This window comes from Giraffa tippelskirchi, chromosome 3 (assembly GCF_054371585.1).
Source record: "Giraffa tippelskirchi isolate mGirTip1 chromosome 3, T2T-mGirTip1v1.2.pri, whole genome shotgun sequence".
NCBI classification, from domain to species: domain Eukaryota; kingdom Metazoa; phylum Chordata; class Mammalia; order Artiodactyla; family Giraffidae; genus Giraffa; species Giraffa tippelskirchi.
The window spans coordinates 35798694-35825219 of NC_137277.1; the positions used below are offsets into that span (position 1 = coordinate 35798694).

At 46.8% G+C, this 26526-nt stretch overlaps 3 protein-coding genes across 25 annotated transcripts in view; 2 read left to right on the forward strand and 1 right to left on the reverse strand.

Annotated features, from left to right (window-relative positions):
- On the reverse strand, positions 1-4593 carry SHBG (sex hormone binding globulin). 12 transcript variants are annotated; one of them, XM_081578610.1, is made up of 10 exons: positions 4449-4593; positions 3940-4059; positions 3558-3706; positions 3305-3396; positions 2283-2472; positions 1654-1815; positions 1257-1416; positions 1004-1140; positions 419-626; positions 1-168 (listed from the first exon to the last, which is right to left on the reverse strand). In XM_081578610.1, the coding sequence occupies exons 3-10, from the start codon at positions 3669-3671 to the stop codon at positions 20-22; spliced, it is 1212 nt and encodes a 403-aa protein (XP_081434736.1). In that variant the 5' UTR covers positions 3672-3706; positions 3940-4059; positions 4449-4593; the 3' UTR covers positions 1-19. The 12 variants fall into 12 exon arrangements, with proteins under 12 accessions (XP_081434736.1, XP_081434735.1, XP_081434732.1 ...); XM_081578609.1 differs by having other exon boundaries at positions 3516-3706; XM_081578606.1 differs by having other exon boundaries at positions 3558-3768.
- On the forward strand, positions 3391-13785 carry SAT2 (spermidine/spermine N1-acetyltransferase family member 2). Of its 4 annotated transcripts, none has more exons than XM_081578645.1 (7): positions 3391-4661; positions 4807-5055; positions 5205-5256; positions 5393-5476; positions 5576-5677; positions 5818-5858; positions 5991-6367. In XM_081578645.1, exons 2-7 carry the CDS (start codon positions 4990-4992, stop codon positions 6156-6158), a joined length of 513 nt encoding a protein of 170 aa, XP_081434771.1. In that variant the 5' UTR covers positions 3391-4661; positions 4807-4989; the 3' UTR covers positions 6159-6367. The 4 variants fall into 4 exon arrangements, with proteins under 4 accessions (XP_081434771.1, XP_081434769.1, XP_081434770.1 ...); XM_081578643.1 differs by lacking the exon at positions 3391-4661 and adding an exon at positions 13692-13785 and having other exon boundaries at positions 4747-5055; positions 5991-6154; XM_081578644.1 differs by lacking the exon at positions 3391-4661 and having other exon boundaries at positions 4747-5055.
- FXR2 (FMR1 autosomal homolog 2) overlaps positions 13692-26526 on the forward strand; it is a 16308-nt gene continuing 3473 nt past the window's right edge. For 4 of the 9 annotated variants that reach the window (XM_081578597.1, XM_081578598.1, XM_081578592.1 and 1 more), the window contains exons 1-14: positions 14285-14745; positions 20488-20540; positions 20883-20976; positions 21375-21446; positions 21555-21703; positions 21954-22047; positions 22513-22629; positions 23954-24124; positions 24388-24466; positions 24824-24933; positions 25163-25249; positions 25547-25769; positions 25981-26178; positions 26269-26469. In XM_081578597.1, the coding sequence (XP_081434723.1) occupies positions 14665-14745; positions 20488-20540; positions 20883-20976; positions 21375-21446; positions 21555-21703; positions 21954-22047; positions 22513-22629; positions 23954-24124; positions 24388-24466; positions 24824-24933; positions 25163-25249; positions 25547-25769; positions 25981-26178; positions 26269-26469 (1729 nt within the window). In that variant the 5' untranslated portion in view covers positions 14285-14664. Of the gene's footprint in view, positions 13789-14284; positions 14746-20487; positions 20541-20882; positions 20977-21374; positions 21447-21554; positions 21704-21953; positions 22048-22512; positions 22630-23953; positions 24125-24387; positions 24467-24823; positions 24934-25162; positions 25250-25546; positions 25770-25980; positions 26179-26268; positions 26470-26526 lie in introns of those variants that run through there. The other 5 variants (XM_081578599.1, XM_081578594.1, XM_081578595.1 and 2 more) reach the window with 3 other exon arrangements.

The window sequence follows — 26526 nt, forward strand, 5'->3', positions numbered from 1 at the left end:
GAGGTTCTTAAGTGGGGATTTAATGGGTGGTGTCACTGCCATTGCCTGGGTTCTGGGGACAGCTGTGAGTCCAGATGTTCAGGCTTCTGCTCTGGGCCCGGTCCATGTCCAGACTCTGGCCTTGTGCCCAAAGGCCATCCAAGCAAAAGGAGGCAGAAGCGGCCTCTCCTAGAGGGAGGGAGCATGGAGGGGACATTGGGGGTGGGGGGACCTGGATCCAGAAGCTCCTCCCCAATTTTTCAGTTCTCCAACCTAAATATTTGAAAGCACTTCCTCCAACTACCCCCTTATCCTCTCTCTTCTCCTCTTCCCTCCCAGAGGTTTCCTTCCTCTAAAAATGTGCCCCTTCCCGCTTCTCCCCCTGCCCTTAGCCATTTCCCATGGTGTGCTGAGAATCTTCAACATCACTCGTTCTTACCTGGCAAAGCCCCTAGGAAGAGACGCCCCTGCGGCTGGACCCAGAGATCAAGGAGGGAGCCAGGGCCCGTGGGAGGCAGAGCAAGGATCTCCTTCTTTGCCCCATGGCTCAAAACCACCCCGGACACAGTCAGCTTCAGCTGAAGAGGGAGCCCCAAGACGAGGGGCAGATCCAGCCCTGGCCCCGACCCAGAAGACAACACCACTTTCTGCAGAATGTGTGGGAAGGGACATAAGTGGGGGAGGAAGAACGAACTGCACCTACTCCTCGTAGCCCCATCCTTGGCTGCCTGGATTCTTCCTCTCAACCACACCATCTATGTCTATCCAGTCTATCTATCTCTGGCTATTCCCACCATCTCAGTCCTGCCTTAGCTCTCCTGTCTTGGCCTTCTATAAAACCATACCCACCCCCAAGAAAATATATAATCTAAGTAAAGGTCATTTGCTTGCTGTGGGCAGCTTTAATATGTGTCTCTGCAGCGCCCCCAGCCCCTGAAGCCTTCATCCTGTTGAAATTTTGGAATTTCCTTTTCTCCCATTGCTCCTAGGCTCCACTGAGTACAGGCAGCATCCCCCGCCTTACTTGATCTTGGAGGTGGATGCTGAGCCAAGAAGGGTTTTCTGGTGTCCCAAGAGCAAGGAGGCGCCCTGAACCTGCTGCCAGCTGGAGTGCCAGGTCCAAGGAGAAAGCCCAGGGCTCTGTATGAGGCCGGGGAATTTCTGGGGGGAGAAATGATCCTCCTGAGGTCTTAAGGCTAGGGATTCATGGAGGGAAGGGGCTAGTGGTGGAGGGAGATGGACACAGAGCTGGTTATGGAGGGAAAAATAGCCTTTACCTTGGAGACCAAATTCTGCACCAGTCCCTGGAGGGAAGAATATTCCAGGTTGAGACTCTACAGCACAGCTTCTGACACTAGTGGGGACAGATGCCGAGGTCTGGGCCTGTTGGTCCAGCCAGTCATCCTGGCGCAGGCAGGCATCCAGGGCAGGGACCAGCTGGAGCCCATGGGGGGAGGGAAGATGCAGAGGATGTTGGAATCAGGATATGTGAGCCCCAGTCTCAGCCTCCCCACCCTGTTTACTGCCCTCTAAGACCCAAGCATCTGCCCTCCCCCGTGCATCTCTCACCCCATCCCCTCTCCTTGAAATGTGTAGATGCAGATCCCCATGGCCACCCAGCCAACAATGCTTTATCAGCTTTGGTCACGGTTCCTGACCCTGGGAGGCAGTTACCGGCAACCGGAGGTCGGAGGCAGGGAACAACAGTCCTCCCAGTGCAATCCTCATAATGAGCTGGGAATCGTTGGCCAGTTGTCCAAAGACCTGTCTCAGACGCAGCACCTCCACCCCATCCACCCTGAGTAGCAAGGAATCCCCATGGATCTTCACTTCCATCTGCGAGAAGAAAAAGAGAAGAGGAATCAGAGGTCCCTGGAGCCTGCCTCCACCACTTTATTCAGAGGCGATCTAGAATATGCCATACTGAAGATGGCAGGGTGGAAGGACTCGAGCTCATCTCCTGTCACTATAATCCCAAATCACAACTAACTGCTGAACAACCATTAACCAAAACCAAACCAAACCAAACCTGGAACCTAAGAGAGGCAGTCTAGTCTGACAGAAAGAATATGTACTTGAAGGGTGAGCTGGTACCCCCAGCTCACTCTGGACCTGTCATTTACATACTGACTAAGCCTCAGAATTTCCTTCTGAAAAAAACGCGGACAAGAATAGCAACTTCATAGGGCTTCTGTGTGGATTCAATGTGGTGACAATGGTAGAGGAATGCCTAATAACTTGGTTCCATTCCCTTCCTCAGACCAGCTCAAGATATGCCTCCCTCAGGACCAAATCTGGCTTACCTGGTGCCACCTCCCATCGTCCAGCCGGGGTCCAGCACTCACTGTAAGCTGAGCCCAGTGGTTATGAAGCTGGATCTCAGGCCTGCCATCCCGAAGCCCCAGCATAAACCAGTCATTCTTTGGGTTGGTATCACCATAAAAAATTACTCCCTCTGGATCCCAAGTCCGAAACTCAAAGGAGGAGGAGATTCTGGAAGGACATGAAAGGACTGTGTAGGAGGCGTGCTCTTTGAGCATAGACCTGAGGTCGAGGGAGGAGAAGTTTAGGTAGAGGGAAGGACAGAGAGACAAAGAAAAGAGAGGGACTGATGCACTGTTTACAATAGCCAGGACTTGGAAGCAACCTAAAGATCCATCAACAGAGGAATGTATAAAGAAGACATGGTATATATATATATACATGCACATATATACACACGTATATACATACACATATACACACACACACACACATATATATATACATGGTATACACACACACACACACACACAATGGAATATTATTCAGCCATAAAAAGAATGAAACAATGCAACCTGGATGAACCTAGAGATTATCATACTAAATGAAGTAAATCAGACAGAGAAAGATAAACACCATATGCTATCACTTACATGTGGAATTTAAAAACTGATACAAATGAACTTATTTCCAAAACCAAGTCACAGTCATAGAAAACAAATTCACAGCTACCAAAGGGCGAAAGGTGGGGGGATAAATTGGGAGTGTGGGATTAACAGATACAAGCTATTATATATAAAATAGATGGTTGACAAATCATACTATATAACATAGGAAACTATATTCAGTATCTTATAATAAGCCATAATACAAAAGAACCTGAAAAAGAATATATATGTAACATGTTTTATAAATATATATAATTGAATCACTTTGCTGTACCCCAGAAATGCAACACTGTAAATCAACTGTACTTCAATTAAATAAGGCAAAAAAAAAGAGGAGCTGACGGAGAGAGGGTGATGTCAAGAGACCAGGTCAAAGAATTAGGTCAATCTCATACTTTGTGATCTTGGTGAGGTTAAAGGTCATAATGGTAACAGGTTCTTGTCCAGGGCCATTGCTGAGGTGTAGAGCAGGAGAGTCTTCAGTCGTCTGTCGGAGAGAAAAGTAAGCCGAAATAAGGATATGCCAGAAACAGATGGAGGGGGAGGCACTGCTACCAGGCCAGAGGAGGAAAGCAAAGAAGAGGGCAAAGCCCCAACGTCACTCACTGAAACACACACAGGGCATAGCACCCTGTCCCACTCCTGCACCTGGCTGGGGAGAGTAGGTCTCAGGGCCGGTCCTCCGTGGCTGGGAAGCGGTAGCAACAGCAACAGCAGCAGCAGTAGCCCGTGCCAAATGGCCAGTGGACCTCTGCTCACCATAATCAGCTGCGGTCCTCTTTTAGCCTCCAATGACTCTAGGGCAAATGCGTGGGGGAAGGCAGCCTTCCACATGGCTGTTGGAGGGTTAAAGGTTGCCCTGGGGGAAGAAGGGGGGCAGGAGACAGGGCCACTGACCCTCTGTCCCCTCTGAGGACAAATGGAGTGAGGGACAGAGTTTCTCCACTACCCTCCCCCACTGCTGGGCAAGTTTATGAGCTGGGAGAGGACACCTCACTCGCACTTTCCTTCCTGGGTCCTCCAAGCCTACCTGCAGAGGCTGCCTTGATGACAAACACGAGATCTAGAAACACTCCTGCCGGGCTCCCCAAGTAGCATCCTCCGTAAGGTTTAGAGCTGAGACGTGGAATCCCAAACACCAGCTGGGTGGCTGTGGGTGAGTCACCCCACCAGTGTGCTTTAGTGTCCTGTCTGCAAAATGTGAAAAATAATATCTACTTTCTGGGGTCAGTGTGAAGGAGGATGAATGGAGATAATGCAGGCTCAAAGCCTGGTATCTGCTCTGAGCTCCTCCTTCGGTGTTTTCCCAGGCCTCTGAGGCTTGCCTCCTAGGGAGGGATTGTCTCCGAGTGTGATTCAGTGGATACTAGGAGTTCTGCCTCCCACCCCCAGTTATCTTCTTATCCGTTTACCACAACGCCTAACCATTTACCAATAGAAATTCATCCCTCTCTCCCTCACCCATTTTAAAATATGAATGTCCCCAGAAGAAGTCACACTTTGAGCCAGTAGGAAAGAGCTGGAGGTCTTGGGGCTCACCCCGAGTCTGGAGTCTGGGTGGGCTGGAATGGGTGAGTTTGAGCGAAGGGAAGAGCAGATAATCACTGCATTCTTCAGTTAAAGAAAGAGGTAACTTTGGAGCCGTGGGGTTTCTCCACTGGAGGCTGGAACACCCAGATAACTCGGAAGAGAAAGCCTCCGCAGTACAGCCTTGACCCCTGCCCACGGGCGGGGTCACGGGACTCGGCCAAGGTGGGGCAGAGTCGCGGGTGGGGGGGCGGAGGCGGGGACGTGCCCGTTCTGCAAGCTGATTGGCTGGCAGGTGCGCGCTGGCGGGGGCCGAAATTAGGGGCGCCCAGACAGTGAGGACCACTTAGTCCTACCACTCTCTCCGCAGTAGCCAGAATCGGGCTTCAGCTTCCCAGCCCCCGGAGCCCCCACCGCCTCGCTCCCCGCCATTCCCGCGGCTTTCCGGGATCCGAATTTGTAGGCCCCTTAAAGGGTCCGAGTTGCTCGTCTCCACTTCCTGCAGAACGGAAGTGGGGATCCTGGACTTCGATCCCTGACGCTGGGGAACAGGATGGTTCTCGTGATGATCAGAGAAGCCAAGGAGGGAGATTGTGGAAATATCCTGAGGCTGATTCGGGTGAGGGCTGCCGGCTGGAAACCAGGGTCCCAAGACGGGGGCCAGAGTGGCTGGGGTGGGGGGCGTGGAGGAGGAGCGCGCCCTGAGGTCTTGCTGAGGGAGCAGCGAGGCCCTCCTGCCTACATCTAGCCTCTGCCCCCACGCTGTAGGAACTCGCTGAGTACCAGAAACTCTCAGACCAGGTGAAGCTCAGTGAAGAAGGTAGGGACCCAACTCCTGAGTCCTGACGGAGGCTGGGGAGGAAATGAAGGATGGGCTCCCCAGGCAATAACTGCAGGCCGGGCACACACCCAATCCTTCTTTCTCTATCTCTTTATCCCAAACCCGATCTCTGCAGCCCTGAGAGCAGATGGCTTTGGAGAGACTCCTTTCTATCACTGTTTGGTGGCAGAGATTCTTTCTGCACCAGGGGAGCCACAGGGTAAGAATACCCCGACTTTAGAGGTGCCCTCTCCAATCAGCCTCAAAGGTCTCTCCCCCAGGTGCCCAGAGGCCTGATCCTTCTTTTTTTCTCTCACAGGGCCCTGTATGGTGGGCTATGGGCTATATTACTTCAGCTACAGCACATGGAAGGGACGAAATATTTATCTAGAAGACATCTATGTGAAGCCAGAATATCAAGGTACTGGGAAGAGGCCAGGATGGGAGAAAAGCAACCCATGAGGGACCACCATCCCTTGTCTCTTAATCCTAGCCTATGACCTTTGCTGCTCCTCTTCAACTCAGACAACCCTTCTTTCTTCTTTTTTCTCCCCACATCAGGTCAAGGGATTGGTTCCAAAATAATCAAAAAAGTGGCTGAGGTGAGGAGAGGGATGGCACTAGGAATTGGGCCCTGGCAAAGCCGAGCTGTATGGGAGGCACCTGGGTTGAATGGAGGGTGAGAGTCTTTTCCTTTTTGACCCCGGGAAAGTGAGTGGTGTCTTCTCTCACAGGTGGCTTTGGATAAGGGCTGCTCCCAGTTACGCCTGACAGTCCTGGATGGGAACAAGAGGGCTATGGACTTTTACAAGATCCTCGGAGCCCAAGATCTGACGGAAGCTGAGGGCTGGCACTGCTTTCGCTTCGAAGGAGAGGCGATGAGGGAGTTGGCAGGAAAGTGATGCCACCCTGGGGGATCACTATTTCAGCTTCTCCATCCCCACAAACTGAACACTCCTTAGAGACTTTCTCCACTGACCAAAGCCTCCCTGAAGGAAGGAAAGGAGGGTCAGAAGTGAATATTCCCAGATAGAAAGAGCAGAAGTGAGGAAGAGGCGAGCCTTCCCACCTCCTTGTTAAGAGTGAAAAATAAATGAGAATTCCTCCTGTATGTTGATGTGGTGTTGGGTAGAAGAATTGAGGATTCCATAAGCTTCAGCTTCCCTCCCTCAGCATTCTAGTCAGTGGATGTTGCTCCTGGGGGTAAAAGAGGGCCTAAGATGACTTCTGGTCTTCCCTGATGGCTCAGTGGTAAAGAGCTCGCCTGCCAATGCAGGAAAGCATGTTCAATCCCTGGGTGGGGAAGATCCCCTAGAGGAGGAAGTGGCCACCCACTCCAGCATTCTTGCCTGGGAAATCTCATGGAGCCTAGCAGTCTGCAGTTCATGGGTTCACAAAAGAGTCGGACACAACTCTGACTAAACAACAAGATGACTTTTACCCTCAATAGACCGGAGTACTGACTCTGCCCTGTGGTATATAGAAAAAGAAGAGAATGGATCAGCTTGCACATCAGGCTTGTTGGTCAGGTTTGGAATCTGGACAAAGGCCTGCCATGTCTGGCCTGGGCTTATGGAATTTAAGACTGAGCCAGGGCCACCAACTCAATAGATGGAGCAGGCTGCCACCTGGTGGCCACATTTCAGGGACACTAGGAACGACCACTTGCCCCAACTTTTAAAAAAATCCACGCAGCTAGGGAGTGCTTTTTCTTTTTCAAAAGTCACAAAGGCTTTATTTTCAGTTTAGTACAACTAAAATAAACCTTTAGGACCCATGGAGACAAGAAGGGAAACAGACTCATTTCCCACTTTCATACTATTTTATTACAAGTCATGCAGGTTTATTGTAGAGAAGTGTGAAGGGACCTATAAAAATAGAGAAGCAAAAGGCAAAGGAGAAGAGGAAAGATATACCCATTTGAATGCAGAGTTCCAAAGAATAGCAAAGAGAGATAAGAAAGCCTTCCTCAGTGATCAATGCAAAGCAATAGAGGAAAACAATAGAATGGGAAAGACTAGAGATCTCTTCAAGAAAATTAGAAATACCAAGGGAACTTTTCATGCAAACATGGGCACAATAAAGGACAGAAATGATATGGACCTAACAGAAGCAGAAGATATTAAGAAGAGGTGGCAAGAATACACAGAAGAAAAAAAGTATAGTGTTGTATACTTACTTTTTTGTAAGTAAGTAACTATAATCATGACGGTGTCATCACTCACCTAGAGCCAGACATCCTGGAATGTGAAGTCAAGTGGGCCTTAGAAAACACTACAAACAAAGCTAGTGGAGGTGATGGAATTCCAGTTGAGCTATTTCAAATCCTAGAAGATGATGCTGTGAAAGTGCTGCACTCAATATGCCAGCAAATTTGGAAAACTCAGCAGTGGCCACAGGACTGGAAAAGGTCAGTTTTCATTCCAATCTCAAAGAAAGGCAATGCCAAAGAATGTTCAAACTACTGCACCATTGCACTCATCTCACATGCTAGCAAAGGAATGCTCAAAATTCTCCAAGCCAGGCTTCAGCAATACACGTGAACCGTGAACTTCCAGATGTTCAAGCTGGTTTTAGAAAAGGCAGTGGAACCAGAGATCAAATTGCCAACATCCACTGGGTCATTGAAAAAGCAAGAGAGTTCCAGAAGAACATCTATTTCTGCTTTATTGACTATGCCAAAGCATTTGACTGTGTGGATCACAATAAACTGTGGAAAATTCTTCAAGAGATGGGAATACCAGACCACCTGACCTGCCTCCTGAGAAATCTGTATGCTGGTCAAGAAGCAACAGTTAGAACTGGACATGGAACAACAGACTGATTTCAAATCGGGAAAGGAGTACGTCAAGGCTGCATATTGTCACCCTGCTTATTTAACTTATATGCAGAATACATCATGAGAAATGCTGGACTGGATGAAGCACAAGCTGGAATCAAGATTGCCGGGAGAAATATCAATAACCTCAGATATGCAGATGACACCACCCTTATGGCAGAAAGTGAAGAAGAACTAAAGAGTCTATTGATGAAAGTGAAAGAGGAGAGTGAAAAAGTTGGCTTAAAACTCAACATTCAGAAAACATTCAGATGGGCATCTGGTCCCATCACTTCATGGCAAATAGATGGGGAAACAGTGGAAACAGTGACAGACTTAATTTCCTGGGCTCTAAAATCACTGCAGATGATGACTGCAGCCATGAAATTAAAAGACGCTTGCCCCTTGGAAGAAAAGTTATGACCAACCTAGACAGCGTATGAAAAAGCAGAGACATTATTTTGCCAACAAAGGTCGGTCTAGTCAAGGCTATGGTTTTTCCAGTAGTCATGTATGGATGTGAGAGTTGGACCATAAAGAATGCTGAGCACCTAAGAATTGATGCTTTTGAACTGTGGTGTTGGAGAAGACTCTTGAGAGTCCCTTGGACTGTAAGGAGATCCAACCAGTCCATCCTGAAGGAAATCAGTCCTGAATATTCATTGGAAGGACTGCTGCTGAAGCTGAAACTCCAATACTTTGGCCACCTGATGTGAAGAACTGACTCATTTGAAAAGACCCTGATGCTGGGAAAGATTGAAGGTGGGAAGAGAAGGGGATGACAGAGGATGAGATGGTTGGATGGCATCACCGACTCAATGGACATGAGTTTGAGAAACCTCCGGGAGTTGGTAATGGACAGGGAGGCCTGGCGTGCTGCAGTCCATGCAGTCGCAAAGAGTTGGACACGACTGAATGACTGAACTGAACTGAACTGGTAAAAATAGAATCCATAGCCTTACTTACATCACTACTCTTAACCCTTTGGTATCAATTCCTTAGACTTTTTTCAGTGTATATGTATACATATAAACATACATATAATTACTTAAGTGTGTGTGGTTTTAGGAGAAGGCAATGGCACCCCACTCCAGTACTCTTGCCTGGAGAATCCCATGGACGGAGGAGCCTGGTGGGCTACAGTCCACGGGGTCGCGAAGAGTCGGACACGAGTGAGCGACTTCACTTTCACTTTTCCCTTTCATGCACTGGAGAAGGAAACGGCAACCCACTCCAGTATTCTTGCCTGGAGAATCCTAGGGACGGCGGAGCCTGGTGGGCTGCCGTCTATGGGGTCGCACAGAGTCGGACACGACTGAAGTGACTTAGCAGTAGCAGCAGTGTGGTTTTACTGGATCATACTCTTTTGCAAACATTTTTCATTTAACAATAAACCAGAAACATCTTCCCATGCTATTAAACACATCGTCACTTTCAATGGTGACATATTATTCCTTTTGTGGAATAACCATTGGTTAAATGGTCATGATTTAGACACTGGACGAGGACAAACAGGTGACATAAATGTGTAAACTGTAAGAAACAGGATGTATGGCGTCTCTAGAGAGTTGAAGTGCTGTGCTGTGCTAAGTCACTTCAGTTGTGTCCGATTCTTTGCGACCCTATGGACTGTAGACCACCAGGCTCCTCCGTCCATGGCATTCTCTAAGCAAGAATACTGGAGTGGCTTGCCACTTCCTTCTCCAGGGAATCTTCCCAACCAAGGGATCGAACTTAAGTCTCCTGCATTGGCTGGTAGATTCTTTACCACTGAGCCACCAGGGAATCTCCATATGTAACACACAGTAGTGTTAATTATATTTATCATGCCACATATTACATGCCTCCTATTGAATTTTTATTTTTGCTTTTATGTTTTTAATTTCTAAAAGCTCTCTTTTGTTCTCTGCATTTTAAGAATGTTCTGTTTTTGTTTCATGGATAAATGTTCTTTTCTTGTCTGAGAATATTCATAGGTTTTTAAAATAGTATTTTCCTCCTTGTATAGTCTTTATTTCCTCTATGCTTTTTTTTTTTCTGTTTTTCTTTCTCTACTTGTTTAGCCTTTGTCTTTTGTTTGAAGATTTTCCTCAAATGTCTGGTAATCCTCAGCTGTCTGCTCATATTTAAGATCTGTACACTGAGGTACTGATCGGCAACTGTGATCGTGTCTGTATAGGAGGTAGAGACACATGTGGACTGTGAACTTTTACTATAGGGTGATTCATGAGGCTGTTTCCTTGAGGAACCCCTAATGTCAGAATCCTTAGGTCTTTTTCCTTGTCTGATCAGATTTCCCAGACGAGATGCTTCCAGACTTCTGCCTGGAAAGTATAAATCTGGTTGTACACAGAGCTGGGTGAAGAAGGAGTCTGGGGGAAGTCTCAACATTCAATCTGTAAACTTTCATTTAATCCCCGTTTTTAGTATCTCTTTAGCCATCTGTCAATCTATCCATCTTTCTATCTTCCTCTCAAACTCTCTATGTATTTAGAAGTCCTAAGGCAGGACTTCCCTGGCTGTCCAGTGGTTAAGACTCCATGCTTCCACTGCAGGGGCAGTGGGTTCAATCCCTGGCTAGAAACTAAGATCCCACATACTACATGGTATAGCAAAAAAAAAAAAAAAAAATCTTAAGGCAGGCTGTGGCATTCTGTTGACATGTCTTGCTCATCTTGTATAGTCCAGGTAAAATAATAACACCTAAAGGCAAGTCTGCTGAAAATCCAGTCACAGTTCCCACTGCTCTCAGCACAAAGTCCAGACCTCTTGCCAATCCCTCCAGGCTCTGGCCCAAACCTCCATCATCTGAAACATTATTCCAGCCTTGTGTCCTCTTCAAGTCAGTTCTGTCCATATTAGACTGCTTCTAGTCCCTCAGATGCACTGTACTCTTCCCTCTGGGCCTTCTGCACATGCCATTCCCCCTTCTGAAATGCTGTCCCCCATTTTCCCACTCTCATCCTTAGTCATTCTGAACAATGACAGGAGCAGATGAAAAAGAGCACAAGTCAAATCTGAGAGGACTGATGCTGCCAGATGCTTGGAAGTTATGATGGTGCCATTTCCAAAACAAAATTCTGCCACTCCTGTGGCTTCAGGATCCAAAACCAAACCTTTTAGTCTGACGGCCAGCCCTCCTGATAATCTGTCCCACTTAATTTCTCCAATTCTCCCTCTCTACTCCTTATCAGAATCACTGGGCTGTGTGCTAAGTCACTCAGCCATGTCCAACTCTTTCCGACCTAAGAACCGTAGCCAACCAGGCTCCTCTGTCCATGGGCATTCTCCTGGCAAGGATACTGGAATGGGTTGCCATTTCCTCCTCCAGGGGATCTTCCCAACCCAGGGATCAAACCTGGATCTCTAAAGTCTCCTGCATTAGCAGGCAGGCTTTTTACCACTAGTGCCACCCGGGAAGCCCCATCAGAATCACTGCTGATAGTCTAATCACTTTAGCATTTCTGCCACCCTAGTTACTGATGTTCTGTCTCAGGCACTCTTGAATGCACCCCTTCTTTTGCCAGCCCTTCATTTACTTTTTTATTTTGTAATTTTTGGCTGCACTGTGTGGCACATAGCATCTTAATTCCTGGACCAGGGATTTAACTGGTGCCCCCTTAGGACTTTCCTGGTCATCCAGTGGTTAAGATACCATGCCTATAATGCAGAAATGCAGGGGACAAAAGTTTGATCCTTGGTCTGGGAACTAAGATCCCACATTCTGTGCAGTGCCCAAAAAAGAAATAAATAACTGGTGCCCCCTGCAGTGGAAGTGCAGAGTCCTAACCACTGGACCACCAGGGAATTCCCTGCCAGTCCCTTAAATACTGTTGTAGCTGAGAGTTCTATCATGGACCCAATTCATTTCTAAGTCACTTTTCTCTAGACATCTAATTTTCTCTTATAGCTTTCACTATGTCTAATGTGCTGATGGAGTTCCCTCATACCTCAGTCGGTAAAGAATCTGCCTGCAATGCAGGAGACCCAGGTTCAATTCCTGGGTGGGAAAGAGCCCCTGAAGAAGGAAATGGCAACCCACTCCAGTATTCTTGCCTGGAGAATCCCATGGACAGAGGAGCCTGGTGGGCTACAGTCCATGGGATCGCAAGAGTCGGACACAACGACTAAACCACCAATATGATGATAATTCTCACATTTACCTCTCTAGCCCAGACCTGTCTTGGGCTACAAACCTGTGTGTCCATTGAGCTACAGGTTATTGGTTCCTTTGGTTATTACTTGCTATGCCAGGAACTGTGCTAAGTACTGGGTATACAATACTGGGGACAAATGGACAAGTGGTACCCAGTCTCTGATCTCACAGGGTTTACTTATAGTGTGACAGCAGAAGACAAACACTGGAGAAATGATGAAAATTACAACTATGATGAGTACCATAAAAGAGTATATGATGCTTTAGCAGCATGAGGTAGAAGACCTAACCTAGTGTGAGCATAATGGAAGGCTAAAGAAATTATTTTTAATTGTCATACTGAGTGAAGTAAGTCAGAGAAAGAGAAATATCATATGACATCCCTTATATGTGGAATCTAAAAAGAAATGATACAAATGAAGTTACAAAAGAGAGACTCAGACTTAGAGTAAGAACTTAACGGTTGCAGGGGGCAAGGATGTGGGGAAGGGATAGTTAGGGAGTTGAGGATGGACATGTATGACATGTGCTTTATGCTCAGCTGTGTCTGACTCTCTGCGACCCCATGGACTGTAGTCCACCAGGCTCCTCTGTCCCTGGGATTCTCCAGGCAAGAATACTGGAGTGGGTTGCCATTCCCATCTCCAGGGGATCTTCCCGATCCAGGGATTGAACCGGTGTCTTCTTCGGCTCCTGCATTGCAGGCAGACCCTTTACCGCTGAGCCACTGCACTTACACTACTGCTTAAAATCGTTCAGTGACTCTCTAGTATTGATAAAGTGAAGGCCACTCTCCTTAACCTGATTTATAAGTGCTTCACAGTTTAGCTTCCTACTTCAAGCCAAATGCTATTTGAACTAGTTGTGGCTCCCCAAAGGACATGTTTTGTTTTGTTTTTTCTGCTCCTTTGCACTGTTTATTCCTTGTTCTCTCAAAAATACTTTTACTGTATTTTTCCTCTAGCAAACGCCTACTTATCCCTCAAATCTCAATTTGCATCACACCCCCCCCCCCCCCCGGCAGTGGTCTTTCCCTATCATGCTGAAGGGCAACTGACCATTGTTTGTGTCTTTGGGATTCCCTCTATTCCTAGTCCTCATCTTTAACACATCTTCACATGAACTCTAATCACTTTATTTACTTGAATGTGATTGTCTGCGACGGTTCCAATATATTATAAAATCCTTGTTTTGGGTAATTGGAACACAGTGAGGGCTAAATAAATATTTGCTAAATGATTAGCTGCACACACATGATCCTAATTTCTTGGCTATTTTATTCTCTTCTACCTAAATTTCTTACTTAGTTTATGAATCCTAAGTTTCCCCTCTACTATCCTTTCTCAGTAACAATTTTTCCTATTTTGAAATCTCTCAGCATTTAGATATCAATCTTGTGCCAAGTTGCATTTGCCTTTCGTAGTGTCTTGAAATCTTTCTTTAACCTTTCATCATATGCAGGATCAGAATCTTCTCAAGGCAAGAAGCTGAGTCTTAATTTAAATCTTAACGCGCAGAAACAGAAGCACTCACAAGAGTCCATACCGGCATGTGGACGGTAAGGCCCAGCGCACGCGCACTAGGCCCATTTTCGCTTTTCGACTCTTTTTTTTTTTTTTCCCCGGAGCGTGCGCACCAAAAAAGACAAAGGTGGAGAAAGTGACCAAGCAATCATTCAGGCGCATGCCCGTCCCTAACTTCTCCAAGCCTGGTGGAGCGCACAGCGGAGAAGTGGGTGTGGTCTGACCAAGGAGCATCAGAAGCCCAATCCGATTGAGTGAGCTCGGCCCCTCCCTCCCCATGATTGGTTAGCTCTCTGTGTTGTGGGGCGGGGAAAGGAAGAGACGGGGTGGTGGAATGGTGGGGTGGCGAAGAAAGAGAATCAGTTTGGTTCTGCGCAAGCTTAAATCAGCGACCAGGAGGGGGCGTGAGAGAGGGAAGAGGCGTGTGGAAGCCCTGATGCGCCGGCCAGCGAGAGCTGGGTAGCCAGCCTTGACGCGTGCGCCGTGGCCCTCGGGGCCCGCGCGCGGCGGGCGGGTGCCCGGTGCGCCTGCGCAGTAGGTGGCGGCGGCGGCGGCGGCAGAGGGAGGAGGAGGCCGTGGAGCGGCAGCGGCAGCAGTGGGTCCCGGGACTGAGGCTGCAGCGGGGGTGGCGGCGGCGGCGGGCGGAAGCTGAGGTGACGAAGGCAGCGGCGGCGGCGGCCGTTTTCCTCACGGTGGCGGAGACCAAGGCGGCGGCGGCGGACGGGGAGCGGCCCGGCCCCGGCCCCCTGCTCGTTGGCTGTGGCAGGGCCGCCGTGGGGCCGGCCCGGCTCCCGCCCCCCGCGGCTCCCCCTCCGGCTCCTCCTCCGGGGAGACGCCGGGGACCTGGCCCGGCCCGTACTCAGAGCGCTGCTGCAGCCGCCGCCGGGGGAGTCGGAGGCGGTGGCGGCGCCATGGGCGGCCTGGCCTCGGGGGGGGATGTGGAGCCGGGACTGCCCGTCGAGGTGCGCGGCTCCAACGGGGCCTTCTACAAGGTGAGGCGGCGTGCCGGCCAGGGACACGGTCTTCAGCCCCCTTCCTCCAGCCAGAGCGGGGAAAAGTGGGGCGGGATCGAGGTTCTGGAGCTAGCCCTGACCCTTAGAACCTTGGACCGACGATCCCACCCGCGGCCCTCCTTGGGGGAGACCTCTGGAAGTTAACCCCTTCTTATTTTTGGCCCCTCTGTTACACCTGCTTTTACCCGCATCTCTGGGAATGAACATCAGGACATTATTGTGCTTGAATCAGCTCCCCCGCAGCCCCCAGGAGAGACCCCATTTACCCCAGCGTCTCATTGACTTTTCCTGTTTCCTAATAGAAGGCATACCTTGGATCTTAATCACCTCTTCCCCACAGTCCAAGCACATGGAGAATTCTCTTTATTCTCCCCTATTACCCCCTTGGGAAAGCCGTCCCATATTAGATCCTTTCATCTTCCTCGGAGAGGCCTCTGCCTACTGGCTGTGGAAGACTCATTCCACTTTCATCTTATATTTCTGTTCCCACCCCAAGGAGAAACGGTCAGAAGCTGTTTATGACATTTAGTATCTTTGACCTCAGGAACTCTGGGCTGTATCAGTCTAGTTGCCTCCTAGCCATAAGGTGGCATCTTTTCACAAGTCTCTCTCACCCCACCCCTTTATTTCCAAGACTAGTTGGTCTGCTGTTCTATCAGAGGATGGTTTTGTATTTGTCATCTCACTTTGACCTCATACATTTAGATCATTCATATAGTTTCTTCATTTTGAGGAGTGTAAGCTTCATACTCCTAATCTCTATCTAAAACGAGATCTCATGAGGATTCCTTCTGTTTATCTTTTTCCTAAGGATCTCCACTTCTAGAAGACTTTTGGTCAACTTGCCCAATTCGGAAACCCAATAGTCTATTTATTCGTTTTTTTTTTTTTTTAAGGAGAAGAGGACTGTCTTTACATTTTTAATATTTATTTATTTGGCTGTGCAGCATTCAGGATCTTATTTCCTCAACCAGGGATCAAACCCCATGCCCCCTGCATTGGGAATGCAGAGTCTTACCCACTGGACTGCCAGGGAAGTCCCCTGAATCTATTTTTTAGGACACTTTTTTTCCCCTTCATTTTTATTAAGCTAGAGGGAGACCCCTCTTGCCTCTCAGGAATTTTTCTTTATGCCACTGTTATGTTGTTATTTTGAACCTTTGTGCTTTATGCCTGGGATTGTCTCAGAGACTTTCCTGCTTCCTGTCTTGTTCTCTCATTTTGCCCTGAGGAGCAGGAACAGTTACCTTCTCATCCGTTATTTGTGAGGACAAGAGCCCCCTTTCTTCCACTTCCCCTCAAGCCTTTCCTCCCATAGTAGACCTCTCCACCTTCATACCCTTGGAAATGACTTTTTCCAACTCCTTCCCTGTGAATTCATATCTTGCTATAACTGGAAGGGGTCTCATATTAGCCCTTGGAGTAGGTTTCTGCCCCAGCTTCAATTGATAAGTTCAGTGTAGTCATTTTTGACCCACTCTAAATGCCTATTCATTCCTGCCTGACTTCCCCTCACCAGATTTCTTTATATTCTTCAGTGCCTGTGGGTACCCACATCTGTCTTAATTTCTCAATTTAAGTCTATGGCTTTTTATCCTAGTATTTCTGCATAATCCCCCAAAACTACCTATTCCACGACCCAGCTAACATGGAAGAAGGAAGCTCCCAACTTATCCCTTCTTTCATTCTTTTTCTACATACTTTTCTAACTCATGGGACTTTTTTCTCTAGCGTGCCTCCATAGCATTTGTTTTCTTTGGCAAAGTCTCTTAATTCTTTTCTGATTCTGATAGAGTACATTTGTCTCTTATATCCTTTCCCCTCAAGCTTACATTACCTTTGTTGAAATACCCTTTCTCGTAAGATTTTAACCTCGTTTCCCACAGTATCCTGTCCTTCATCAGGGTCCTTCCCAGCTCCAAGAAAGTGCTTCTTAAATTGAGTCTGAGATCAAGATATAATGTTTGCTTTTGTTCCAGGAAGCATGGGAAAGATCGGTATCCAGTTCAAATTAACTGTGTGAGACTGCTGGGAAGGGGCATGTTTCCCTTTCCACATATAAGTGTCCGGTAGAAAGTCTGTCTCTGAATCTTTCTCTTTTCTCCTGTGGGCTATATGGCAGTGATAGACTTGATTGAGTGAATTAAAGATAGTGAATTAAAGGATGCTTTGAATCATAGAATAGAATTTGGAGTTCAGCTGAAAGCCAGGTAATATGGAGTTTGTATTTTGGCCACTTTAGCATTTTCTGCTCCTTGTCTCATTTGAAAACAAAAAAAAAAATCCTTAAATTCAGAGTAATCTTTCTTCAACTTTCAGTGCCATATACTTACCGAATCTGACCTTGCTGCTGATTTAATATTCATGACTCAGCAGACTTCAGTGTGGTTCAAGGAGTGTTTACATTGCTTCTAGAACTATAAATCTGGGGAGGTTCCTTTCATCCCTCTCAGAATTGGGTCCTGTTGTTTTTCTTCTTCTTACAGGCTAGAACTGAAAATGTCAGAAGTTATTATGTAGCTATCCCATCAACTCTTCCTTTTCTGTCAGAACTTAATGTACATTATTCCTTAAAGTGTACTCTCTCAAGTGAAATATCTGTTCATCTTCCAGGGCACGGTCATCCAACTTTCCAGACCCTACCTGGATATCCCAGTTCCTACTCACCTATAAGCCAAAGCCCATTTGCCATGACTATTGAATTGAATTGAGTCATCCTTTGGATGTAGGTAGCCTTCTAAAGATTCACTCAACTGCCCTTGCCCTCCCTTGCTTATCTTCTCAGTGAGCATGGACGAGCAGAATGTAGGTAGCCTTCTAAAGATTCACTCAACTGCCCTTGCCCTCCCTTGCTTATCTTCTCAGTGAGCATGGACGAGCAGAACTAAGAACTCACTTTCTACCAGTGGTATCTATGAAGGAAAAAACTGGGATAATGTGAGTGGAATTAAGGAGCAGAGAGTGAATTGGAATATGAAATTGAGGAGAAAGCTTGTTTTGGAGAATCTTTGATAAAAAAAGACCTTAGAAGTATAAGAATGAGTGATGTTTTGTTGAACTGCTGAGTAATGTGAGGGAAAAGTCCATTTTTTGTGAATGATTATATCTAGGAGTGGGGAATCTCTTCACAAAAAAGGCAGGCAAGTGATTCTCTTCTATCTTTTCCACAATGTTTTATCTCATCCCAGAAATGTTTTGAAAATAGCTAACTCTCTATTAACTGTTTCTAAAACTTAGAGATAGACATTTTGGATAAAGTCAGCTGCAGAGGCTAGATGAAATTTTTAGAGAAATCCAGACAGACCCTTATAAAAGAAGAAAAGAGAGGGAAGAGATATAATAGTCATTGTGGGAGGAGAGGAGGAGGACATTTTAAAAAGGAGCTAAGGAAAAAAGAAGTGGGGGGAAAAAAGGAGTTAAAGGGAAGAACCCAAAAGAGAAGAGGAACTTGGGCAGACAGAAGTAAAAGTGCCTCAGTTGTGAGTGGAGAAGAGAAGGAATGAGCATTGAAGCTGAATGAAGAGTGGGAAAAACATTTCTGAGGAAGGGAATGGCAGAGAAAGGTAAAGCATGGGTATGTAAGGCTAGGCAGGACCAGGAGTCCTGGGCAGTAGTAAGACTCCATAATGAGGTCCTTTCCCAAAAGAAGAGGAAGATGGCTCATATCAAGAGGGAAATTCTAGGTTTAGATTTAAGGAAAGAACAGTGAATTAAGTGTTTATGATTGACCAGTTCTCCCTGAGGTGGGAGTGACACAAGTGTGCATTTTTGGTGTTTTCTCTCCTAAGCTCATATTTTGTTCCTATCTGCAAAGCTTAGGAATAGTTCTTATATATATGCTTTTTAAAACCCCTAATTTTTTTTAAAGCTTTAATGAGGCATAATTGACATACAATGAAGCATGCATAGTTAAAGCATACAATTTAAGTCTTGACATATGTATAAAATGAACCATCACCACAATTTCTATCATTCCCAAAAGTCTTCTACCAACATGCTTTCTGTCATTATACATGAGTTAGAATTTTCTGATCTTTGATACACATGAAAAGGCAGTTATTGGAAAAAGTACAGTCTTTCAACAAATGGTACTTAAAGAACTGCACATCCATAGGTTAAAAATGAACTTTAATCGTATCTGGCACAATAGTAAAAAATTTAACTCAAAATGGATCATAGACGTAAAATAAAAACTATAAAACTTCTAGACAAGGACATAGGAGGGAACTTCTGTGGTCTGGGGTTAGATGAAGATTTCTTCTATATGAAACCAAAAGAGCAAATTGATAAATAGGACTTTATCAAAATTAGCAATCCCTAATATTGAGTATTTGAAAAATAGAAAAGGTAGGAAAACTGGGAGCATAGGATTGAACTCATAGCTTTGGCTTCCTCAGTGAAGACAGAGAAAATAGGAAGTAGGGAATTCCTTGGTGGTCCAGCGGTTTAGACTCAGCACTTTCACTGCCTTGGCCAAAAAAAAAAGAGAGAAAATAGGTAGACCAGCTATTCAGTCATTCCTGTTGCTGTTCCTTGTCAAGATCTCAAGTTTGGGGTCTTCTACAAATTTTATTAACGTTTTCAAATTCTTAGCAGTGTCATAGTCTAGCATTAAAAAATCTTACATCTTTATTTGGCCATACCATGTGACTTGTAGGATTGTCGTTCCCTACCAGGGATTGAACCCTGGTCCACAGCTGTGAAAGTCCTAACCACTGGACCACCAGGGAATTCCCTCACATCTTTTAAATCCTAATTTTTCTTTCTGGAGGTTGTTTTTGGATTTTGAACTTCTCCAGTGTTCTGATTATTTGCGTATGGCCCAGGCATCAAAGCAGCAAGTTTGCTCAGGTCTCTTGCTGTATTAGGAGCTAGACCCTTTCTTGGCAGATCCTGATGTCCTCTAGGTGTTCCAGGACAGCCTCACACTGTCTCATGGGATATTCTTAGCTTTGCTGAATGTTGTTGGTATTTTAATTGAACTCTGGCAAGCTGCTCAGTACAGCAGGAGGCAGACAGATAGGGAGGCCCCTGTGGGAGCCATAGGAGACCACTAGTTTCCAGGCTGTTCTGATACAGGTGATGTTTTTCCCTTCTACTTAGTTTCTGTCTCATCTTATTTCTGGATTTTGTAACATCTCTGTCCATGCCAGTGTTATTTCTTTTCTTGCTACCTCACCATTTGTATTCTTTCCCCAGTACAGCTTTCCCTAGCCTGGTTTTTAGATTGCTTGTGTTCTCATCTAAAACTAGTTTTACAAAAGGAAAAAGGGGGGGGGGGTTCCTTGTGGCTTAGTGGTTAGGATTTGAGCTTTCACTGCCATGGCCTTGGGTTCAATCCTTGATCCGGGAACTGTCTCACCAGCCGTGTGGTGCTGCCAGAAAAAGAAAAAGAAACCCTAGTTTTGTTGTTCAGTTGCTGAATTGGGCCTGACTGTTTGCAACCCCATGGAGTGTATGTAGCCTCCTAGGTTCTGTCCATGGCATTTCCCAAGCAAGAATAGTGGAGTGGGTTGCCATTTCCTCCTCCTGGAGATCTTCCCCACCCAGGGATTGAACCCACATCTCCTGCTTGGTAGGCGGATTCTCTACCACTGAGCCACCGGAGAAGCCCAACCTGTAGTACAAGATGCTGCAAAGGTGTCTGTTCCTCTAATGGCTGAAGTGGTGGTTAATTGTCTTTTTTTTTTCCTTTTCACTTTGTTCTAAAATCCATTCTAGGGCTTTGTGAAGGATGTCCATGAAGACTCTGTCACCATCTTCTTTGAAAACAAGTAAGACCTTGGGAATAGAGAGTCCAGCATACTAGGTCCTAGAAGGAGAGTGGAGAAGGGACGACTGAGTCCCATGAGGCATGTAATAGGTGGGCGAGAGCCAGGGGTTTGGGTGGGCGACTTGTACGGATCCTAGGAGAGGAAATGGTGCTGGTGGGGGCATTTGACACAGTATTTAGGTTCTAGCAAGAGATGGAAGACACCGGTATTGAGCAGAGCCTGGAGTTTAGCTTCTAATCACCAAGGAAGGTGGAAAATGCCCAATGGAGGAAGTTACCTTTTTCTGAAGAAACAGGCAACCACCCTAGCCTGAATAGCTATCATATACTGTTTCCCTTGCAGCTGGCAGAGTGAGAGACAGATTCCTTTTGGGGATGTCCGGCTACCACCTCCAGCTGACTATAACAAGGAGATCACAGAAGGGGATGAAGTGGAGGTAAGGGCCTGAAGTCTACCTTCTCTAAACATCACTTTTCCCAGGATTCTGCATCTCCCTTACCCTGATACAGGTATCATAGGCTCCTTACTGCTTGTTTCACTCTCCTTCCTCCATTCAGCTAGGCAGCCTGTGGAGGAGTGAAGTGCAGTTTTCTGTCCATCACCATTGTGATCAATCAAGCCTTTAGGGAGCTTCCCAGTTTCAGGGGATCCACTTTTCTTCCATTTACAAGAACAGCATCTGAACTCCAGTGTCCTCTGATTTTAACTAGCAGCTCCTTCCTCTAGTTTCCTTCATCTTGGTCTAGGATGCCTCCCAAGTGTCTTAATGCTCATTCTATTCTTGATATTTTTAGATGGGCCTCAAGATCTCTTTTATTTTCAACTTCTTTTCAGGTTTATTCTCGAGCCAATGAGCAAGAGCCTTGTGGCTGGTGGCTGGCCCGGGTGCGGATGATGAAGGGAGATGTGAGTGACTGATTGTCAAGGTCTTTGGGGAACTGCTGAGACATTTTAGTCAGAGAAAGTTGGGAGATAGAAGCTCATGTTATCCACACCTTTCTTTCCTTATGCCAGTTCTATGTCATTGAATATGCTGCCTGCGATGCTACTTACAATGAGATTGTCACCCTGGAACGGCTTCGGCCAGTTAATCCCAATCCCCTTGCGACCAAAGGCAGCTTCTTCAAGGTTACCATGGCTGTGCCTGAGGATCTGAGAGAGGCGTGAGTGTTTGGGATGTTGGTTGCGGGGGACCCCCTTTATGGTCCTCATCTCTGCACATGTTTGTCCCAGGCCCTGCTCCCAGGGTGTTTTGTGTTCCCTTGGCCCTCTAGTGTCCTCTCTGCTCCCAGTTCTATTTCCTCATCTCTGTTCTTTAACTGCAGTCCTTATTTTTCTTAGTCCCTCTCTCCCCTGAATGTTCAGCTATGCTCTACACTCTGCCCTCTGAGCACTGTTCTCTTTTCTCTGCAGCTGCTCCAATGAAAACGTCCATAAAGAGTTTAAGAAAGCATTGGGAGCGAACTGCATCTTTCTCAACATCACAAATAGTGAGCTTTTCATCCTGGTGAGTTTATTTTGCCTGAACTTCACCTAAGCCCTTCTCCCCTTTTAACTCTTTTGCAAGAAGGGAAGAACTAAAGTGTGCTTATATTTATTTGTCAGAGAGGACTTTATTGCTCCTGACCCCTGTGGACCCAGGTTAGCCCTACCATTCCTTAGTCTTTCTCATGTATGACCTTAATTTTTTTTCAACCTGACCATCATATTGCAGTTTGGGTCAAGGACCCTTCTTGCATATTTTGACTCTCAGAAACAGTATGGTTCTCACCTGTGCTTGCCACGTAAAATCAGTTCCCTTAGGCACCCAGATAGTAGGCCCTTGTGAGACCGACAGTGATTTTCTCTTCCTCAACTTTGTTTCTTAAACTCCTGCCCTTTTCCAGAGACTCAGGTGTCCTGATTCCCAGTTCCTGACTCTCCTCTAAAACATAGGCAGTTTTTAGTGACTTTTCTGTTGGTTTCTTTCCAGTCAACCACGGAAGCCCCTGTGAAACGAGCATCCCTGCTGGGTGATATGCATTTTCGAAGCCTGCGCACCAAACTGCTGCTCATGTCGCGCAATGAAGAAGCTACCAAGCACCTCGAGGTAAGTTTGGGCTCCACTTTTTACTGCTGAATGGTATTGTTGTCTTCCCTCCCACCTCATCCTCCACTCATGCTCTTATGTTTACAGAACAGAGATTAAGGTCTTTCTGGGCCATTAAACCTGGGTCTGCTATTTCATCTCAGGCTCCTCCAGGTGGCAGAGCTCCATCATGTTTTTACTGCGAAGGTTTTTTTTTTTTTTTAAAGCTATGGGACCCAGTGACCAAGTGAAATTTTACTTCAAAGCACAATGCATAAGACAGATCAATCAGAACAAGTCTGTCTAAAAGTGGAAGAGGGTGTGGGTCTTACCTCCTCTGGGTGCCCCCAAATTACTTCTGAGAACCAAATCACTTTGTGAGAGCCATTTGTACACTGGAAAAGATCCTTGGTTTTGGAATTAATCCTGTCTTGCTTTGTCAAATAATTGACCTTTGGCAAATAATTTGATTCCAGTGAGTTTTCTCTTCCTTATCTGTGACAGTAAGGTAGTTGAACGAGAGTGTTTATACAAGGTCTTTTTGAATCCTGACATCTTATGATGGTCAGATTCCCTTAGGAATTATACCGTCCTAAATGAGGTGCACATGTGTATGTGTTATTTGAACATCCATTTCCTTTTAATCAACTGAACTGATCTTTATGTGAGCCTGTGCAAATTCTGGCCCATGGTAATCTGTACTTCTCCAGGGATGCTCCTCAGGGTGCTGCCAGAGCCTTTCCCTTTGCCTGCCCTTGTACTCAGGCCTCCCTCTGAGGACTCGTTGAGAAATGAAGTGGTAGCACGGTGTGTCATAGCCTCTTTTTATGCTTTTCTTAACCTCTTGCTTTCTCCTCAACTTTTTGGGTTTTATTTTGGGAGTTTGTGTTGGTTTGGTTAAGGTAAATATTCCTTACACTTGCACTTACCATGTGAAAAGTCCTTTCTTAAACACTGGTCTTCTTTAATCCTCTTGTTAGTCTGGGAATGGGGCAGGTCAGGTGTAATCATTTAGTGGATAACAACAGAGGCACAGAGAGTATGTTTTGTTTGGAATTATACAACCAGATAGTGTTAGAGCCAAATCCAAAACTTTGATGGCTCCTAGCCCAAACCCTGCCATCATTACGTCCCCTGCCCACCAAGCCATGGGTACTGAGAAGGTAGGAATGGAATGAAGCATTCCTAAATTCTCCACACAGGTCCTGGTGGTCAGACTTCCAGATAGTTCTGGCTTTCTTTCACAGTCTTTTCTTATTGAAGTTACACAAAGCGTCAGATACCTGGGACAGGTATCTGAAATTTCACCATGATTCCTATAGGTCAGTGTCTTTTTTTCTTTCAGACAAGTAAGCAGCTGGCGGCAGCTTTCCAAGAGGAGTTCACAGTGCGAGAGGACCTGATGGGACTAGCAATTGGGACTCATGGTGCCAACATCCAGCAGGCCCGAAAAGTACCTGGGGTGACTGCCATTGAATTGGGTGAAGAGACCTGCACTTTCCGCATCTATGGGGAGGTCAGCAAAAGATACCTGTCATCTAAGTCCGTGCGGGGATAGAGAGAAGACTGTGTGAAATAGAAAGGAAGCGTGCCGTGTTCACCTCCCTCCCTCTCTTTTTTTATGTGCATACCTTTTTTTTCTTTAACTGGAGTATAGTTGCTTCCTCCCTCCCAGACTTTGGCGGCAGCACATTTTCCCAAAGACGGAGAGTGGCAGGAAGATCACTGTCTGAGATCCAGGTCCTCTGTTTTATTAACAACTCCCCATTCTTCTCTCAGACGCCTGAAGCATGCCGACAGGCCCGGAGCTATCTTGAGTTTTCTGAGGACTCCGTGCAAGTGCCCAGGAACCTGGTTGGTGAGTTGGGGTTGTTTATGTATATAGGAGAACATGTTGGGGGCCAGATATAAGATTCTCTAAAATGATTCTGGCTTCGCACCTCCCGGTGAACTTCGTTTCAGGAGGACAGACCAAACAGTCTGTAGTTGGAGTGACAAAAATGGGAGAACTAAAAAAAAAAAAAAAAAAAAAAAAAAATGGGAGAACTAATTTCTAGGGATTGTGGTATTTTGTCTGTGAAAACACACCAGAAGCCTAGAAGCAGGAGATTCATTAAACAGAATTTTTTCATAGAAGCTGAAAACTGTTTGTCTGTTTTTGCTCTTTTTTCTTTCCTTAAAAAAAAAAAGCCTAACTCCTCCTTTACCTATTCAGGCAAAGTGATCGGAAAGAACGGGAAAGTGATCCAGGAGATTGTGGATAAATCTGGTGTGGTGAGGGTTCGAGTTGAAGGTGATAATGACAAGAAGAACCCCAGGGAAGAGGTATGGGGCAATTACACCTAGAGATTGGTTTCCAGAGTAGATGTGATTGTTCTCCAAGCCATTCTCTTGAGGGCTGGGATTTCTAGGGGATGGGGCATGGGAACTTTGGTTTTTCCTAGTAGATGGAGAGCCCAGAAAGATCCCTTTTGGGTAGGCTTCTCTAGAAGACAAGGTGGACTTAATACTTGATTTGAGTCTGTTTCTAATCCATGTGTCCTTTGCTCTCCAGGGCATGGTTCCTTTCATATTTGTTGGCACCCGAGAAAACATCAGCAATGCTCAGGCTCTGCTGGAATATCACCTCTCCTACCTGCAGGTACCGGAGCCAGGAGCCTGGGAGAGGAAAGACCCACGTGTACAGGGGACTGAGGAGCATGCTGGATGGAGTTAAAAGTGGTGGTTTCCAGTTTGTGTCTCTGAGTAGAATAAAAACTGTTAGGTGAAAAATTGGGGCTGTGGAGTTGGAACCCATCATTTTCCCTGTTTTAAGCCTTGTTGTGTTCCTGAGAGTTCAGGTCCCTAGGGACAGTTGGGGCAGAGAAGCGTGAAGAGAGACTATTGATCTTACACTTACTTCTCCTTCCTTGTTTTTCTCCATCTTCTACCCAACCAGGAGGTGGAGCAGCTCCGCTTAGAGAGGCTACAGATTGATGAGCAGCTTCGGCAGATTGGGCTGGGCTTTCGGCCTCCTGGAAGTGGGCGGGGCAGCGGCAGCAGTGACAAGGCTGGATATACCACCGATGAGAGCTCCTCCTCCTCCCTTCATACCACACGAACCTATGGGGGCAGCTATGGGGGCCGGGGCCGGGGCCGGAAGACAGGCGGTCCTGCCTATGGTGAGACAGCTATGGGAGTTGAGGGGGTTAGCAGTGGTGTGGGGTGTGGGAGGCAGAGGTCTGGGTGGAAGCTTGAGGAAAGGGTGATTGAGAAGATGAAGTGATTGGCTGAGGGACTAAGGAATGAGAGGGAGAATTTTCCAGCTTAAGGGTGGGGATGGATCCTGGGATAGGGTGAGTGACCCTGTTTGAACGCCACTATGTTCTTCAGGCCCCAACTCAGACCTATCCACAGCTTCTGAGACAGAGTCAGAGAAGAGGGAGGAGCCCAACCGAGCTGGGCCTGGCGACCGGGATCCCCCGACCAGGGGGGAAGAAAGCCGGAGGCGTCCGATAGGAGGCCGGGGTAGGGGACCCCCACCTGCCCCCCGGCCCACCTCAAGATACAACTCTTCATCGATTAGCTCAGGTACCAGAAGCAGACAACTGGGCTCATGAATGTGGGCCAAAAAGAAAGATGGTGGACATCTGACTCCCAACTCCTTCTTCCTCCAACCAGTGCTGAAGGACCCAGACAGTAATCCCTATAGCCTACTGGACACATCCGAACCAGAGCCCCCAGTTGATTCAGAGCTTGGGGAACCCCCCCCAGCAAGTGCTAGACGCCGCCGCTCCCGCCGCCGCCGCACCGATGAAGACAGGACTGTCATGGATGGAGGCCTAGAATCTGACGGGCCCAGCATGACAGAGAATGGCCTGGGTAAGGGGTGTATGAGGGTTTGAAAAATTACAACTGGGCAAGAGTTGAGGGGGTGGG